This window comes from Sinohyriopsis cumingii, unplaced genomic scaffold, assembly GCF_028554795.1.
Source record: "Sinohyriopsis cumingii isolate HCF-2022 unplaced genomic scaffold, ASM2855479v2 utg000810l, whole genome shotgun sequence".
Taxonomy (NCBI): Eukaryota; Metazoa; Mollusca; class Bivalvia; order Unionida; family Unionidae; genus Sinohyriopsis; species Sinohyriopsis cumingii.
Window position 1 is genome coordinate 181,007 of NW_028315933.1, and position 20,605 is coordinate 201,611.

The 20,605-nt window shown below is 36.3% G+C and overlaps 1 protein-coding gene across 4 annotated transcripts in view; it reads right to left on the reverse strand.

The window, feature by feature from the left end:
* LOC149773220 (Y+L amino acid transporter 2-like) overlaps window positions 1-14,248 on the reverse strand; it is a 72,626-nt gene extending 58,378 nt beyond the window's left edge. For all 4 annotated transcript variants that reach the window (XR_016417441.1, XR_016417440.1, XR_016417439.1 and 1 more), the window contains exons 1-2: window positions 13,567-14,248; window positions 9,220-9,345 (exon numbers count right to left, since the gene is read on the reverse strand). Coding sequence is in view for 1 of the 4 variants with exons in the window: in XM_089946595.1 (XP_089802721.1) it covers window positions 9,220-9,345; window positions 13,567-14,053 (613 nt within the window). In the remaining 3 variants the exon portion in view is untranslated. The remainder of the gene's footprint in view (window positions 1-9,219; window positions 9,346-13,566) is intronic.
* Between the last annotated feature and the right edge of the window lie 6,357 nt (window positions 14,249-20,605).

Here is a 20,605-nt window from a genome sequence, read left to right on the forward strand (position 1 = left end):
TTGACGTTGAGAAAGGTTTGCTACTTGCAAATGCACGCAACGCTCCAATAACAAGATATCCACATATTGGCCGGTTAGCCAAGTTTGTACGGCAAAGTCGGATAAAACTATAGTTGTCGAGTTTGTCGTCCCCCCCCCCCTTGTCAAATAACCAACAACTTTTTCGTTTGTACCCACCCTTATGAGTAAAAATACAATAATGATCGGTATCACCGTATATCTAACAAAATGAATCCAGGGACATGTTGTCGATTCCAGGTTAACAATGCCGTTTCCCTTTTGAGAGAAACAATCAATGCATATTCATTCCGCATAAAGACACCAAGAAAATATTTGATTTTGTAATAGGAATTAAATAAAGATTGATTAATAGACGCGTGACATTTTGCAAGTTGTACCGACCTAGAAAGTAGGGAAATCTGCGAGTTGTCCCAATTTTTAATTCCTTTGCCAATGAAATACGGCCTCCAAATGTCTTATTAAAACCATTCTCTTAACGCAGTTGCTTTTTCATTCAAATGAGTTACAGCAGCTAACGATGCAGGAATAACTGCGAACAATGAAAATAGTCACCCAGTTTTCTGACTTTGTGTCACCTGAATTTGATAACTTTAATTTCACTGATGTGTTATTGTGTTTGACTGAATTAAGCTGATTTAGTTGTGGTCAAGTTAAGTGAGGAGTCATCTAAAGTCACCTTTGGTCGCGAAAACCTCAATGTGACACCATAATCATTTGTTATTGAGCTCCGTACTGTTGTAAACTTATATGGGCTAAGGACAACCTTACCTTCGTGATTAGACATTATTATTTCAAGATATAATAGTTAATTTGCTAGTTCAAGAAACATTACTAGCTTTCCACTGGTACGTCAGTGATCCTCATTCAGCCATTTGCGCTAACAATAGCAGCTTTCCAAAGAGAATTACTGAAATGCGATATCGAGGGCAACAGGAGCATAAAAAGTGTATATCTACCACAGACTGCTTAAACATGTCCAGGTGTTCCAACGAAAAGTAATAAATCGAATATAACCCAGTGAAAGCTATTTCAGAAATCTGCAGACCTGATACCGATCCGTGAAAGACCACAGCTTGTGATAGGTACGTGCAACATAATTGTTCCAAAGCCAAACTTCGCATATTCCTTAATTGTCAAATGCCATTTTATTATGAAGCTGTCCGAAATTTACGCGCCCCATAAAATGAAACATTGCAAATACGTCTTGGTGTTCTGATATCTTGTTGGATAGTTATTTGCTGTGACAACTGTTGAACGCTGGGTTTTTTAGTCTGTAGTGAGCAGGTACAATAATATTGGTAATGTTCCTCCAGAACTCATGAACGCCAACAAACGTGTTTCTGTGGCTATTCAATGGATTACCATGGGCATCAATAATGTAAATTTCGACAATTTAACTCTTCCGTATTGGAGATCTTCCACACCCCAAATTGTGTCATTGCCGTTACATTTTCGGTATAGTGCGACTTTGTTTTTGGCTCTGAAAATAACCTTACGAACGTCTCTGCAAAAAATGCATATATGACTGAGATAAAAAGGCAGGAGAATGGTAACAAAAGTTAATGAAGTTTACCTCGAATACAATGTTGTAATTAAGAGCTTTAATTTACCGAAGGGGTTATGGGTTTACTAAAGCACCTGATTAATCTGATACCGTAAATACTCGATATCATCTGTATATTCGTTTCTTTTTCCTTGTGAAACATAATAAACAGGCACGCAGAATTTGCGTAAGCGTCGCTGCATTTGGCGATTCTTATAATCGTCCCGGCAATGTTTACTTTGCTCAAAAATACTTCGATTTAATTTCTATACATGTAATGACGTACGGTGCTGGTCAACGCCATGATGTCATTGCGAGCTAATAAATTTTCTCACCGTTTTGTATAATTTTCCAATCAGTTTCCAAGAAGGCCCACACGAGAATTACCTAGAAGTGTCATACACTTGCAATTTTACTCGGTCTTTTTGGTTTGGATCCTTAGCAAATATGTGTCAACCAGACATTTGTGACATTGACACACGTAACGCATGATTAATTTATATCAAAACACCTTGTTCAAGAATTGATGAAATCTCAAACATTGTATAACCTTGAGTAGATCCGTTTCATGAAGATCCACCTTCAAAAGTAGATCAATGACACTATTCAGTGCTTAGAAGATCACCATATCCTTCTTCAACAACTGTTTCCACCCACTACGATTCTGCTGAAGTTTGGACGTGTGGTGTCCGTGTTAATGTATAATGTTTCTCGGATTTCGTTTCACAGTTAATTCTTTGTGGACTATTTGATGAATAGTAAAGAGAGCAAAATGTAATCCGACCAAGCTATATCGGTGCACGTTTGACTCTTACCAAGATGAGGGTATATCTAGTTGGTTACACTGACAAATTTGTGACTTTCAAGACGTACTTCACTTGAAAAATCTTGGTTTCGATATTTGGATACAACAAGTGGATGACTATGCCAATGATCCAAGCACTTTACAGCATTAGACAACACCTACAACATAAAAAGCATATATAATTATATGATTACAAAAACCAAACACCATGAAATTAGAAAACATACAAACTTGCTGAAATATTTAAGGTAGGAAACATTACTAGGTCTTTAAGTTTGTTCTTGCAGTGATTTCTGGTGTGGTTACACTCTTTTGAACAAACATCAAACGTGTATCTAATTTTTTTAAATATATTCTGACGTTGATAATAATCTCACAATATTCCACACATAAGGTGTTGCCGCATCCTCCTCCTCCTCCTTCTTCTCCTCCTTCGCTCTCAAAGTGGCTGACAAAAAGTGGATCGTCAAAGTTGGCCGGCACTATATCATCGCCATCTTTAACATGTTGATTGTTCGATCAAGTGGTTCAGGCAAAACCGACGTTGATTACACACAATGTCTGATCGTCCAACCCACCGTATTATATGGTGTTACAAAGATTATTCATTGGCTTACAAAATTATTTCAACAAAGTCGAACAAAATCAATTTCGTTTGTAGAAATCATTCCTCACGAAGGTGATAGGTATTCCTTTTAATCTAATTCTCCTGCCAAATGTATTCGTAAGCCCTATGCTTTAGTAGCAAAAACATACTAATGTTTTTACAAATATGGAAACCAATTTCTCAAGAACTCCTCATTCTCCAGCAGCGGTGACAACGTCATCTTTTTTTACCAACGGCTGAAACAGCTTAAAAGTGAACTCGCCGAAGACAAAACGCCAAATAAAACAAGTGTGATACAAAACTTAATGGATTGATCAAAACAAGAACTGTCACGATTTAGTGCCTTGAAAATAACTCGTTGTCAAGTGCAACCCGTAATGAAGTTGATATGATGTGTTGACAACCAGTGGAGATGAATACGAGTATAAACATGAATATATGGTATGATTTACTTCATTGTTTTTGCACTGAATCAAAAGATATGCCAAAGAAGTGCACACTGACCTCCTTCTAGTCCCAAAGTAAAGATGTCTTCCAAATATAAAGAAAGGGATTCAATGTTCTTTTAGTTAAATAATGGATACAGATAAAAACCGTTAGAACAAGATGCTTGGGGTAAAAAGAATAACATCGCGATATAAGCGGGATCGCGTAAACAAAAATCGAAAACATTCATCATAGAAAAAAGGCATTGAAATGTCATTGTCATCAGTTTTAAATAACTTCTTGATCAGATATCGTTTGTTTTCTTCGCCAGGTAACTTTCTCCAAACATTAAACAGAGCTTACTGTATTCGAAATTCTTTTAGTTTTTCTGAACGGGATAGATTTTCTTTATTTTCGTTAACAAATATGACACTGCAATATGTTTTAGAAAGTTTCGTATGTTAAGGCAACATTAAACGTAGCGTTGGGATTAAAAATCTGCTAAGGATACAAATAATTTGCTCTTCCGAAAGCATGTATCTTAGGAAAGGTGACCTTAAATTAAAACATGGGAGCCATGTTGCAATCGCGTTATAACGGGTTTTTACCTGTATTTTGTCAGTTCAGATTATCACTAATCCTCCATGGCAAAACCAAAGCATTCAGAACGCTCCCAAGCCGATCATCTATTACATCTGTGAATATTGTTTTAATTTTTCGTAAGGAACGGTACCTTTGTCCAAAACCAGAAGAAGAAAAAACGTTTAAGAAAACATCGGAACGTTTTTTGCCAAATGGTGAAAGGAAAATATCCGTCAGTCAAAGGAAAACAGTGTTAGTTCAGCGAAGAGGATTTCTAACAATTTTGATAGAACTATTGTTAAGAGTGGCTACGCCTCTGCTATAATCGATTGCTGGACCACTTTTAGAATGAGTCGTGAGATAAGAAGGAAGAAAAAGAAGATTGAATGGAGGCCTTTTCTCGAGAGATCACACCTATACTTTGGATATGTTGGAAGAACGAAACCTCACTTTTGTTCTGTACGACCATGGATCTCCATAGTTAGTACAAGCAACGGATACCTTATTTAATTTCGAATCTTAATCTCACAGAGATGTCAGTTACAAAAAGAATTACAATCACTGAAGGTTCGATCCGATTTGTAAGAAACAGAAAAATCGCAATTGAACGGCAAAGTATTGTAACGTCTTCAACTCGTACACAGTAAATCAGTTAAACATACGCTGAGATATTTTAAGCGACCATAGAAAGTGAACTCAAAGTTACCAAAACACACAGTTATAAGGACGGAAGTGTTATTCAAACAGCTCCAATGACGAGTAAAATTGCCGCTTCCTTGTTGACACCGTCCTCTACTCCCAGACAAGAAAAATTAAAAAGCTTGGGTCCAAAACATGATGTCGACATCTTCATCCGAAAAAGAAGAAAAAAGAAATAGGGGAAGACAAGTAAAAAAAAGAACATCAACAAAAATCACGACTCCAAAACATGATCTAGTCCAGGACAGATCAACCCTTCTCCAAAAGAATACAACATAACTCTGATGCCTGAGACTGGGTTCCTTATTCAGGAGGAACCACAAGCATATCTCAATCTTTGAGACACCTTTGGCTAGTATTTAATGCAATCTTTCACATGCTGGTGGTTACAAAGGAGTTGAAAACTTGCAGCTGCTAAAACCAGACTTGTAAATGTACATGTACCAGATGCCCAGTAATAGTTGCTAGAACAATCAACACACACGCTATACAAACTGAGCAAAGACGATTTCCAGACCTCAAGCAAAAGTGGCTGGAATCGATCATAGTGGCAAGCAGGTTGAGCCGTAGTCTCTCATTTGGCACCATATAAATATGTATTTTGCGTCAAAGAGATGTTTTTGAAATCAGATCGGTTCCTTCCTTTGACTCCTAAATCAAGTTCAGAGTAATTACGAGCTTTAAAATTGATGTTGAAACAATGTGGCCGTCACCGCTTTTCAATGTCAAAGAAAGACATCGGATTTCTCAACCAAGATTTTCAAAAGGAACTGAACAAATGACACGCATTTTTCTCCTCTGAACAACCTGAAACGAAAACTAGCATCTTGGTAATTTCCAAAGAACTCTGAAAGAACGTATGTGAAAATATTTTGCACATCAACACACTCTCGAATGCATCGAAGGGTTACCTGTCATCGTCTTATCAGATGTGCACCCAAAAAAGAAAAACCCAAAACACAAGTGATAGTGCTTCGTTGATTGTTATTAACATCACCATCTACCACCCCAAATAAAGAATGAATTTAAAATACGGGAAATTGGGTTGGAAAAACTAAATGAACATTTGACAAAGGTTATTACCTAACTGTACAATCGAATCTTTTCGTGCCATTGGACACATACGCAGACGTAATCCTGCTGTATATAAATTGGAAGACATTAACGAAGAAGTGTTGAAATGAACATTCTACTTGCCCGAGTTACGAGTGACTAAAAAAGAAGACAACATTTACTATATCCTTACCTCCATTGAATTCTCTAGAGACGAAACGTATCGAAACTCTCTTGCAACGGAATACGTGGTCTCCCCGTGGTTCGTCGACTTACTTGATATATATATGTGCAACGAAAAAGTCAGGTGTCAGTTGATAACTTATTATTATCTGTGACAACACCAAAAATGGAATGGATACCTGAAAACTTCATTACCTTTTAACTCACAGTTTGTACGCAGCTTTGTGAAATTCTGTAAGACGAACCTCTTCATAGCAAATGTAAAGACGTTCTAGCCTATATAATTAACACATACAACAGTCATCGACCAGGAACAAATCTGGTAGCCGTCACCTTTCCCAAAGATCACAGAATATAGTATTTTGGCTCCTGTGAATTACATCCTTTAAAAGATGACATCATTGACTTGATTCCTTCAGAATATTTAGTGACTTGTATTAATCGTGAATACTCTTGCTTTATATCAGAAACGTCATGTGCATCGACGGCATCATGACAGTGCCTTTGATCATCTTCACAATCAAACATAAAACTGATATTCAACGTACAAAGGAAATGTGACAGTAACCTAATCATGGCGTAAGTCTATAGCTATGTATACAATATAATTCAGACTCAAAACAAACATTAGCAATATATAAGGCGGATCAAACCCCAAGCCATCAGTCCCAGACACACAAGGTGGCAATGAACGACATACCAATAAAAATAACTTAAAATCGGATTAGACAAACTGACCCATAAAATCATTCAAAACAACAGTGTGGTCCAAAACCCAGCCTACCAGGTCATACTGCACAAGGCGCCAGAAATTGACACGAATAATAAAAACTAAATATAACACTCATAGTATGTCCCTCAATGATTAGAAAACAATATAAGACGTCGAAAACACAAGACCACAAGGGCCCTCCGCACAAGGTGGTATAAAAACATTTAAAACAACTATAGAAACGCTGGATCCACCAGATTAGAAAACAAATCTGAGCCAAAAAATTAAAACATATAATGTGGTTACAGACCTAAAACCATCAGGCCCTAGACACATAAGGTGGTTTAGATTGGTCGCAAAAATAAGTTAATGCACTGAAAACAGTGTCAACGTTTCCTAACTTAAAAGAAAGTCGTACCAAAAACCGATCGGAAGTAATGACAAACTTCACTCCTCCTTCTTCAAAACCCTACAAATTAATAAAATAAGCCAATATTACCGATAACTTTCTATTTCGAATTCCTTCAAAACAACACCGTTATATTTCGGCCAAGGATATAAAATCCCAAAATAAAGAGGAGACTCAGGTAACGTTGATACGTGTTTCCTGTCCCTTTCCCTCCGTTGAATCTTCCAGGCATTATCATTAAAATGTGCAGAGTGCACATATTAAAGCGGATGGGTGGGTATTTTCATATACACACTATGATTAACTAAGAACCCTGCGGTGCTGGCATTAACTAGTCGAACAAGGCATTAAGCCCATACACGACTATATCAGTCAGTCAGTCAAACTGACCTTTATGTGTGCATGTGTGAAAATATGTGTAACAATACTTCCAACCCGTTTTAATTGGATAGCTGGAATATGTGTTTGGATAGCAATTGACAAAAAGGTTGTGGATTGAATAGATGGTGTGTATTTGGATACTAAGAAAACAATGGGATTTTAGATTGGGGTGGCGTGGATAGTACACCTAATGTGTTTGACTGGGGGTGGGGTGGATTGTAGATCCAAATCTTAACATTACTATTCCCGCTATTTCACATAAACTGTTGAACATTGATTTCTTGTCTGTGTCCAAACTTCAAACCCCTCTCCACCCCCACCCCCCATGTTAACATACGGGTTAATGTTAAACCTGTAAATACCCCAATAGCCATTATAACTACTTATATGTAGCAAAGTTGTTTAATAACAACATTTACTTTCGAGACAAAAGTGGACAATTTTTGTTTCAAGATTTTAACAGCATGAAGAATAATACAGATAAATATTTATCAGTATTTGAGTGTGTAATTCTATGTATCACTTTCCAGTCTAAGGCTTTATCTTGTCGGCACTAAATGACCTACTTGAGTTGCTTAGTCAAACGGCACCAAACCAAATCAGTCTGAGTAACACCCTATTTTCTCCATGCACTTTAAGACTCAAGTAACTTCTTCATTTGTTTGTTATCTGTCTGTGTGCGTTATATGTGTGTGTGTGTGTGTGTGTGTGTGTGTGTGTGTGTGTGTGCTATCCGCGTATGAGAGTGAGAGAGAAAGCGTTTGAGTTTGCACGAGATATTTATTTGCATTTTTATGTTTATATTTATTAATATAGAACGTGCAAACGAAGAATCTAGTCTGTTCAATAATATAACTCCACCTACACTATGCCAGTTGGTAAACACAAATTGCTGCGCAGAAGTCATTGTGTTAAATCCCAATTAACATGACAATGTCCTTTGACCTTTAGACCCTAAAACATATGAGTTTAATTCTTATACTTAGACCAGGCAATTCACAACGTATTATCAATGAACGTGCTGTATGTCATATGGTGAAAAACGCCCATGGTCATACAGTGACAATGATATTTGACCCCAGAATTAATATGCCTATTCCATGTCTGAAGCACATGCCCTTGTTTGACATTGGTCAAGGTATGTAGTTGAAAACTAAATTCATTATACAAAAACATAGTGACTCTGAACTTCTGAACACCCAATCATGATGCTTTGTCCATATTCATAGTGTATGCCTTCCACAAACTTCGGTGAAGGTATAAATCAGAAAACTAAAATTTGCGTGCAGAAACCATTTTTCAGCCAGTAACCATGACTTTGTACCCCATTATCAATAGGTTTCTACCTTCCTCCAAGTGCAACTATACCATTTCTTCTTAGTTTCTAACACTGACCACGACATATAGACTTCCAGATCGATAGACTTATTCTGTACCTCAAGCGCAGCAAATAAACAATGATAGACTTACGTCTTAAATGTAGAACCGTTATAAAATGCAGTAACTATTTATAGTTTTTCGGTCACAGTACTCGTGGTCTTTGATCTTTTGACTCCCGCTAACAGTGTCATTACGAATCGTGTACAATTCAGGCTAAGGTATGAAAATTATATATGGACTAACACTTGTTATTACATAAAATCTCCAGCATTATAGTGGAATTTTATCACAGAAATTGTGAAATCAAACTGAAATAAATGACACCAACAGTTACTGTTAAGTTAAATGCACAAGGCCCTGAAATTACTTCCTTGATAAGACAGTTCACTGGCACAGGCGCTAAATTGATTATACTAACCTTTCCCAATATAGTAGAGTCCTATACAGATGACGGTGCCAAGGGCTAGAACCTTGCTAATTGTGATTACTACTTGTACCTTCGTGGCCCATTTTACATTGATGCAATTCACCATAATCATAAAACCTGAAAATGGACAAAAGTGTTATTGAAAATTGTAATTCATTATTCAAATGCTGAAAATGAATTCACATGAGTAGTGAAGTGGGCCACCATAGGGACAATGGGGACTTAATGTTAAAAAGGGGGTATATCAAATAAAGGGACAATGAGAATTTAACAGGGGGAAATTTAACATAGAGTGAATGGGGAATTGAATATAGGGACAAGGTATTGTGCTTGCATAGGGACAATAGGAATAGTATAGGGGTGACGTCATGGTATTGGATACAATGTTGTAAATGGCTGACTTCAATCGGACGGAACACTGGCAACAATGTTGCAAAGGGCTGACCTGAATACGCGTTACTCTAGGAAGGGACAAATACAACAGGGACTAAGACAGATATATATACAAAGGAAAATCCATGTTTTATATATAAAGCATTATCTGGACCTGAAGTTATGTTGGCGGTGCTCATAAATTTGCATAATTATAAATAGCTATAATCAAGGAAAAGACCAAAGCCAAAATGGATGTTACTAAAAGTAAAGTTAAAATTACGAAATTGTCCCAGAATTTAAATGAGACTAAACATATCACGGAACATTAATAGTCCATAGGTTTATACTAAAAGTAGTAGTAAAATTACAACATTGTCCCAGACTATAGCGGAGACAGAGGAAATCTGGAACATTAATATTCAAATGGCTGTGACTAAAAGTAACGCTAAAATTACTAAACTGTCCCAGAATTTAAAGGAGACTAAACATATCCCAGAACATTAAATTACATTGATTTAGTCTAAAAGTAGTACCAAAATTATCAAAATGTCCTAAACTCTAGTGGAGACTGAGAAAAATATCCGGAAGATTGTATTTAGAATGCCGTGACTTAAAATATTGCACTAAATTTCCGAAATATTTAGCGGACTTGAATGAAAACTGATAACTAGCCATATGTTTTGGTTGTCAGAGCTTGGAAAGACAAAGTGTAGCACTAAATTCTGAAATTGTACCGGTCTTTTAGCGGAGACTGTAAAAAGAAATGCAGAAATAATTTTTTTTTTTAATTTCCAAGATTTAAAGTAGTACTGAAATTACTTAAAGTCATAGCGACCTTCGCGGAAACTGAATAATTGTACTCAAAAAATTAAAATAAGGTGGACAAAAAAGTAAAACCACATTTCTAATCCAGCTCACCACATATACAATCCAGCTTTGTGAATGATGAACTTTATACTTTATATAAATGAAACACGGACGTGAAGGAAAACATCCCCTCTTACTAACTACCCATATCACCTACCAAACAATCCATAGGGGTGAGAGTGCTAACCTAAAATAAAAATGTATACAAATAACATACTATATGCCAAACTTTTTGTATTAAGTGATTAGTGTTTTTTTGTTATTTTGTAAAAAAAAAACGTAAGCGTGCACACATACAACCGCACACACAAAGAAACGTACAAGCACACATTCCAACATACAACTACACATACACACCAACAAACGTACGCATACACATACAAACACACAAATACACACATCAACAAACGTAAGAGCAAGAAAAGAAACACAAATAGACACACAAACAAACGTACGCGTACGCATACAAACACAATTACAAATACAAACAAACATACGAGTACGCATGCAAACACATAAATGCACACATCACCAAACGTACAAGCACGCATACAAACACAAACACGGGAAGAAGGAAAAATAAATCCAAAATACACCATCCACACAGGGGAATAATAATAATAATAATAATGAGGACTTTGTATAGCGCCTAATCTTTAGAAGCTCTAAGCGCTTTACAACATTAGACAACACCTATAAGATAAAAAAAACATATAATAATATTATTACAAAAACAAACACCATGAAATTAGAAAACATTAAAAAAAACATGCTGAGAATATTTAAGGTAGGAAACATTATTAGGTCTTTAAGTTTGTTCCTGCAGTCGAAATAAGTGAGGTGTGAGAGCACTCTTGAATGTGATCACTGTGTCTTTGTGTCTAAATTCAGTGGGCAATTCATTCCACGTTGCTGGGCTCTGGTATGCAAAAGAATGCTGTCCATATGACTTTGTTTTCATAGTGGGAATAATGAGTATACAATTGTCAGAAGAGGAGCCTAAGTATCTTGCTGGTGTGTACACATGGGTGAGGTCGGATACCTGGTCGGATAGGTATGTTGGACTAGAGTCTGACAGTGAAACGTAGCACAGAGAACAAATTTTATGTTCGATTCTGGATCGAATGGATAGCCAGTGTAGGGTACAGAGCAGCGGGGAGGTGTGCTCTGATCGTGGTACTCTAAGTATGATCCGAGCAGCTGTGTTTTGAAATTTTTGACGTATCTGGAGTAGATATTGAGATAAACCAGACAGAATTGGACGTTTTTTTTTGTTCAGTTTTATTTCAAAATAAATAATACACTTGTATTGTTCATACTATTTATAATGTTGATTATATTTTTAACAGATCAGCTGACCTACAAACGCTGTTCAGGTCAAGTTATGCAAGCCTGTGCAGTTGAGTTTATGACCGCCTACAGGGACAATACACTGTAACTCAACCCGTCTGAATCAGACTATGCGGTGTTCAATAATGACACTGATGCTAGCATGGAAGTATCTTCCACTAAAAAGAACAAAACATTCATCTATAAGGCCAAGTCCGTTGCTGGTCTACGACAAGGGTACATGTAAGGGCAGATAACTCTTTCATGCATACCGTTGTAAACTCCATGTCCATTAGCAATGTTGGCTTAGCAAACGGAAAAATATAGTAAATATCAAACTATGTTCAACTGAATAAATTGAAACCTGGAAATGTAACGCTAGTGCGTGCATTATTGGGTATTAACCCACAAAATATATAGCAAATACTATAGGCATGCTGTAGTATAGAGTGAGTACTACTAGTAACATGGAAAACATACGACGGAAACCAGTCATTCATTGGCGTGCCTGACGACCTTTCAAAACAACACACCTCAGCTCTTGATGAAATTCTGTTCGAAATCTGTTTTATATAGATTGTAATGGGAATGTTGTTTGTTTCTACACATGACATTGATCTTAACCGATGATGCAAACATGGTCCATGTCGCAATGAAATGGAACCTCAGTATATAACTATAGGTACGGTAGGTATTGTTTGTTTTTTTTTTAAAAAGAGAAACACGTGCTGCTGACAAGAACTTAGTGCCATTGAACAGTTGGTTAGGGGTGATGAAGGATGTTCAAAGGGGCATGAATAAACACTCTACCATCCCTAAACTGTTGATTTTAAAAACTTCCCAAATTTGACCCATATCTCGCTAATCTTAAAAGGTTCTGGCAGGTAAAGGGGAACTTGAATCTGCCTACAGTAAGAAAACAATGCGTGCTGTTGAAGAACATTTTTCTGTTCTGAGGAAAGGGAACCCGGATACAGTACTGACACATTATCTCCTTAGTGTCGAGTTCAACAATTATGATCGCCATAAATATAACTCAGGCAATGATCTAGTAAGATCTACTGGGAAAGATGAAAAATGATTGTGCTAATATACTTACAGAGTATGAAATGCACCAAGTTATTGTGAATGGGCTGATGTGATACGATGGGGCGCATATTTTAATATCGAAAAAGTAACGTTTATTCAACACGTGTCATTTTGTCCATTTGCATGCTAAAAATCGGTCGATGAAAATCTTTCAGCTAAGCTGACCTCTGTTATATGTCTATGGTAAGTAATATGTATGTATGGAGTTCAGTGGCACAATACTTGTTACATGCTGAGTAAGTTTTAGGTATCCTCAAAAGGCAAACAAAATACAGATAAAACCAAACCAGCCTAAAAACTTCTAAAATAAAACGTCCAATTTGTTTAACCTAAGCAGTACTCTTTGAAAAAGATCAAAAAAAGTTCTAAGTCGAAACCCCAGGTTTTCAAGCAATTGCGTTTATACCAAGTATCACATCCACTTACCCAAGTATTAAACTGGTCAAAGTCGTTTAGTATTTAATTGCGAGTCGCTTGCTCAAATGTTTTATGAAACTATGAAGTAATCTTGATAAATGAGAACTTCCCAGCATGGTCCAAGTATGTGTCCTAATTACTTTGAGGACTTAACTGATAGTTGACACACAGAGCACTAACTTACAAATGATACAGGTAAATGGCATCGTGTGTATCTTATACACCTTAAAATGTGTAAACTCACACAGACGATCTACTTACACATCAGTGAAGCACCAATACATTTTATGGGTGTATATGGAAGCTCACAATCTGGGTAGATTGGTTTGATGATGTACAGAGCAAATATTGTACTCAGGGCTGCAATACGGACTGGACATATCAGCAGGAAGTTTATCCATAGAACGATGAATGCTGGTAGATCACCAAAAGCACGTTTCACGTAAGTATACTCTCCACCAGACTCTGGAATGGATGTCCCCAACTCTGCATAGCAAATCGCACCAAGAAGATTGTACAAACCACATATTACCCACAGTATGAAGGAAAACCCAACGGAATGAGCATGCCTGAGGATCCCAACAGGTGAGACAAATATCCCTGATCCAATAACGACACCCATAATAAGAGCAATGGCATGGTGCAGATGAATTCGTTTCTTGAGATTCACTGTTGTTACAATGGAGACATTGACCTCTTCACTTCCGGCCATTAGAGCCATATTTTCTGTCCCTTCCTTCTCATCCATGATTCGCTGCACAACGCAACTTCGGTTCAACTAAACAATCAGACTAGACAATCAATTATCAATTATCAATTATCATTCATCGATTCCTTAACGAAAATTCTAATTCGTTGGAGCGCTTCGTTTACTAATTTGCAAATTATATCAATGTAACCATGCTGTGTCTTAATCTAGCTAGGAATATCACATGAGACGTAAGTAATGCAATACTTCGATCTACACGCATTCCATTATTCCCTAGCACGCCACTTAGAAAAACATAACAAATCCATGCCTTCCAAACACAACTAATCGTTGTAACCCTGTTCTACCTTTCAAATCACAAACAGAACAAAATCTGTCTTATAGTAAATACCCTGCATAATCTTTCTCCTTGCTGTTCCAGGTCGACCAAAAACAAATAACTTGGTAGGGAAGGTATAAAAGAAACGTGTACAGCGCTGCATATGCAAACAATAGACTTTTTTCGCATTTACAAGGCAGACTTGCTGTACTATACGAACATATAATCAATCATACATTCTTACTCCTTAAATGAAAACTAGTCATAAAAGAAAATGTAACCACATATATTTAGCCCAAAGTAACTAATTAATCTGATAATAATGTAACTTTCATTAAAAACCGCGTAAAATTTGTTTTGTTTTATGTCGTGCAACACTCAGAAGACTGATAACAAAGCTATTGATCTGTGCTTTCTTATATAACTTCAGCATAAAACATGCGCACTATTGAGCAAACAAATACTACTAACATGTTATCAGTTCTTACGGTAAGTATCTATTCAAGCTCTAGACGTATGGTGAATGCTATACGATCTTTTTTCTTTGCCGACAGCGTACACACTAATAAATGATACCCAATTATACCTGTAATGAATGCATGCACCCAAGTTAAGAAACGTATATGTATCAAGGGACACATTATGACAAATACATCTACCATGTAACAGACTATGAATGCAAAATTCCCAAATGGACCTTAAAAATTGTTTCTAGGAGATTTGTGTACAATGTCATTCCTCTGGGAAGTTGACACCTAAGCTTGCAAATGCAAATGTATGCACATATTGAAAATGTGGACGTGAAATAAGGGAATTGGAGTACTGAGTAACAACATTGTAGACTAATACCCGGTGTAATTTACCTTCTCTGCATAAAAAGTACACCATTTCTGCAACCATTCTCCCTAAGGTCTCTCCCTGCCTCTGGCAGGGTTCCCACGTTTTTTTAAACAAATCTTTTTTTCTGTTTTTTTCTGTTTGTTCTGAGTGAAATTAATTTTTTCAAGTATCACTTATGGTTCTTACTAAACATAATAAAAAATAATAAAAGAACAGCTTAGTCTAGAGAAGGTGCGCTTTTTAAATTTAAAAAATCAAAAACTGTTTCGATTTTGAGACTGTCCGATTACATCTGCATTAGTCATATAAACATCTACCAAATACAGGATACATCACTGAACACAAGTATAACTATTGAAATGTAGATACATTTACATAAAACTCAGTCTAATGAATAATAATGTTAACTTTACTCTGCTTAACTACATATATTGGTATAAACAATGTCTTTATGACAAGTGTTCTTTTAAATATTAGCCATAGAGCCCTTAAAACTTCTATACCATGGGATAAAAGCTGGACCGATTTTTTTTCTTCAATTTATTTTTATTTCATTGATGTCAATTTGTTGCAATAACATCTACTTTCGAGGTTATCTGACTATGAACTGTAAACTTAACGCAGTCTTTGTCAATGAGAGCCAGGGCATGTATTTTTACATTGAAAATCGACAAAGTAGTCGGTAAATTTCTAAATACAATAATTATTCTGCTATATTAATTGAGGTCGCCTTGCAACCCCAGAATTTGGCTTTCAAACGTCTCCATTCAATGTTAGTAAATTCCGCTTGCCAGAATCTTTACCTCTTTCCATTCAGTTTGGCATTATTTTTAAGTGTATTCATTCATACAAAGTTCGAGTCCAAGCTGAGCTTAAAATTTTGGGCCAATTTATCTGCGAGTGAACAAAGCTCAAAATACTCACCTGAAACTACTGTTTTTGCATATTTTCATGTCAGATAACTAAATTGTTGATGAAATACTATTAGCAGTTATAAAAATAGTGGCATTTTTTTTATAATGCGTCGTTACAGATGTTGTAATACCTAAAACGACAAACTCAGTATTAAGTTACAATCGAAACTCCGCAAACGTTTCGATGCCAGAAGGCCTGTTTTCATACATTATTGATGATGGTCTTGGATATTCCCACTGTGTCATAATTTGCCTCAGATTTTGCTTAATAAATTTATTTGTTTGACTTGTTTACATGGATAATATGTGGATTGTAGACGGAAATTCTCTGGAAAGTAATGCGATTTCTAGTATGTAAGACCATCAATGTAGTACCCAAATATCTAAAGTTTCTGTAAAGATTCCTACCCTTTAACATAGGATAGGATTTTAATTTGATATAAAACTAACGTACACATCGTCATTGGTCACTTTTATTCCAGCAACAACATTATTATTATCCAACCTACATTTGTATTACTTTAATGAACAACATATTTTTCATAGTATGGACCTAATACGGTATCTTCGGCATAGGGCTTTGCCTACACACCGTAATACACCATAATACAACCACAGAACTTTACCTACAGGCCATAATACAACCATAGGGCTTTGCCTATACACCGTAATACGCCATAATACAACCTCAGAACTTTACCTACAGGCCATAATATAACCATAGGGCTTTGCCTACACACCGTAATACGCCATAATACAACCACAGAACTTTACCTACAGGCCATAATACAACCACAGGGCTTTGCCTATACACCGCAATACGCCATAATACAACCACAGAACTTTACCTACAGGCCACAATACAACCACAGGGCTTTGCCTACACACCGTAATACACCATAATACAACCTCAGAACTTTACCTACAGGCCATAATATAACCATAGGGATTTGCCTACACACCGTAATACACCATAATACAACCACAGAACTTTACCTACAGGCCATAATACAACCATAGGGCTTTGCCTATACACCGTAATACGCCATAATACAACCTCAGAACTTTACCTACAGGCCATAATATAACCATAGGGCTTTGCCTACACACCGTAATACGCCATAATACAACCACAGAACTTTACCTACAAGCCATAATACAACCACAGGGCTTTGCCTATACACCGTAATACGCCATAATACAAACCACAGAACTTTACCTACAGGCCACAATACAACCACAGGGCTTTGCCTACACACCGTAATACACCATAATACAACCTCAGAACTTTACCTACAGGCCATAATATAACCATAGGGCTTTGTCTACACACCGTAATACACCATAATACAACCACAGAACATTACCTACAGGCCATAATACAACCACAGGGTTTTGCCTATACACCGTAATACGCCATAATACAACCACAGAACTTTACCTACAGGCCATAATACAACCATAGGGCTTTGCCTACACACCGTAATACACCATAATACAACCACAGAACTTTACCTACAGGCCATAATATAACTACAGGGTTTTGCCTATACACCGTAATACGCCATAATACAACCACAGAACTTTACCTACAGGCCATAATACAACCACAGGGTTTTGTCTAAGGACCACAATATAACTTCAATATCGATTTTAGTTTATGTATAATTTTTATTATAATAATCATTATTGTTATTGAAACACCGTGATGTTTATTTTCATTACTATATTTGAAACGAGAACTGTTATTTTCACGTGTTCCTTTTTCTATAAACATTATGTTTCAAACATATTGCTTATCACCTATATTGTTCAGTGAAAAGCTGTTTTGTTTCATGGTATGAATTAGGAACCTACTGCAATTGTTCAATATCAGTATGCAGGAACCTAAAGATTCCGCATGACAATTAGTTTCCTTAAGCTGGAACCCATATGGTATTCAAACAAGAATTCCCCTAAGATATAAAGTATCATAATAATTTTTTACAAATTCCACTCTTATTTTCACTCAGTCCGTGGATGAGACCTTGGAAGAATGCTCTTTGAAACCTGTGGATACTTTTATTCACTGACTATGGGTCTATGGGTCTTTTGTTGGGTCTACAATGACTAAGAAACCTCTAAACGTGAAACTTTGTAACAGTAAAATAAAATGTTGCTAATCAAAAGTTATATTAACAAAGGAATTGTTTCAAGGTAAATAATGTATATTAGAGAAATTGTATCATTATTATTAACAACTAACCTGATGTGTAATGGTGTGTAATGTGTACTATAGCTTCCGATTCTGCTTGTTTCTCTGTAATGCCACATTCAATCACCACATTAAATGTGAAAATCGTAAATACATATTTTAAGAAAAGAATTAGCATACGAATCCTACTAAACAATCCCCTTAAGCACAAAATGTGGAAATACATGATTTAACTGGAACGGTGAGTTGCTGTGCCAATTAGAGTCGGATGTATATTTGTTTGCACGTTTACACATTTTGTAAATGTCTGCAGACAGAAAACTAAACAAAGCCGTTTACACTTGTAAACCTTGCATCCTTACCCCTGAAGTCACAACTTGGAAACCACTGAGATCCCCACCAGATGCAGCTGCAGTGGTTATGTGGACAACGGGTTTGGCTAACAACGAGAATGTAGTCTGCCCCTATTGTAAACATTGTCTACACATACAGGCGGGGACGTCATGGGGGGGGGGGCAGGGTAGGCATTTGCCCCCCCCCCCCGCCCGGATTTTCATGTGCTGTAAAATGTAACATTGTTGTTGTCTATACATATTACATAATGCCAACTAACCATAATATATCATACATAACTTCAGAATAAAACCGAGTATTGAAGCTGATAAATCTTATGGACTCTTTCTTTTTTCTTTATTCAATCCGATGTAAGCAGGATTCTGTAAATACTGAAGCCATTGATGAGGGATGGCCAGGTTGAACTTTCCACTTACATGGTGACATATTTGAACAAATGAAATATATGCACATCACATATATTGTTATAAATATATATTACAGACATCTCCTGCAGCTGCACAATTTTCTTCATGATTGACTTGAATTTGGGGTATAAAAAAAACTGATTGTGTGACTGCACATCGGCTAAAGATTGTGTAATTTCTTAGCATTTCTTTACTTGTCGTGATGATGCAGTGTTTGTTATGAATGTGAGGTATGCATTTGGTACCTCGTACCGGTCTCCATCTTTGGATCATATGTAATTATGCATATGAGTCCCCATCAGGGTCTGATAAGGTCAATTGTTGGGGGGGGGGGGCCAAAATTTCAAAAAGGCCCCGACTTTCCTCGAAAGGGCACCAAAGTAAAAGTCTGTGTCTATTTATTCAAAGTGTGCATAATACCCAATAAATGTGCAAAAAATTAAACGATGTTCAAATTTCAAGTGACAAGTGACTGTAAGTTTGTATTTACGACATTTTTCTTTTTTGGGGGGCACCAGACAGGTACACCCACCCCCCACTGATCAAAAAAAAATAAAAGGTGTTTTATGTGTAAGTGTTACCCCCACAGATATGTTGTTCGTTTTATTTTAAGATAGAATTTAGATCAAAAATTTATTTAGATTAAATTTTGGACGGGGTATTAATTTAAATCCCTAGTGTTATTTATAGGGTTGTTCTTCCGAGTGGGCTTCTATAACCTAACTCGAAATCCCTTCCCTAGATTCCAAGTAGACCTTGGCTAAAGGTCGCCTATATCCCGTGTGTGCTATATGAGTATAGGCTATATTGTATGTGTGCTGTATATATAGTTTTCGTGTAGGGATAGCCAGTTATTTTCTGCAAGATATTTTCATTTTTACATTTTTGCAGTTTTCCTTTTCTTCATTTTTTCCACACAAAAAAAAATTCCTAGGGCTTTAACCCTGTCTTTAATTAAGTGTGGTGGTAAACCGGGGTGGTTTTCCCTCCAGTTCCCTATTTTTAGTATCTCAGTTTTGTCATGATTGATTTTATAACCCGATGCTTTTCCGAAAGATTCGTATTCCTTTTCCAAGTGTTTAAAGGAATTGAAGTCTTTAATAAAGTTTGTACAATCATCAGCAGTTTGGAGCATTTTAAACTCTTCTTTTAAATTTGGAATTTTGATACCTTCTATTCCTTTGTTGGTTCTGATTTTAATACTTAGAATTTCTATTGCTATTACATATAATAGCATTGACAGTGGGCAACTTTGCCTCACTGATCTTTCTATGTCAATTTTTTTCTGTTACAGCTCCATTGACCTGTACACTTGCAGTTAGTTATTTTGTTATACAGGATTTTGGTCCAGTTTAGGAAGTTTATTCCAAAACCAATTTTTTCTAATACTTTTTGTATGTAGTTATGTTCAAATCTGTCGAAAGCTTTCTCTTGGTCAAAAAGTACCATAGCACTTTTCGTCCCTGTTTCATTTATAAAATCAATTATAGTTCTTATATTTAAAATATTACTTTGAATGTTTCTACCTCCCCCCCCCCACAAGTTTGATTTATATTTATTATT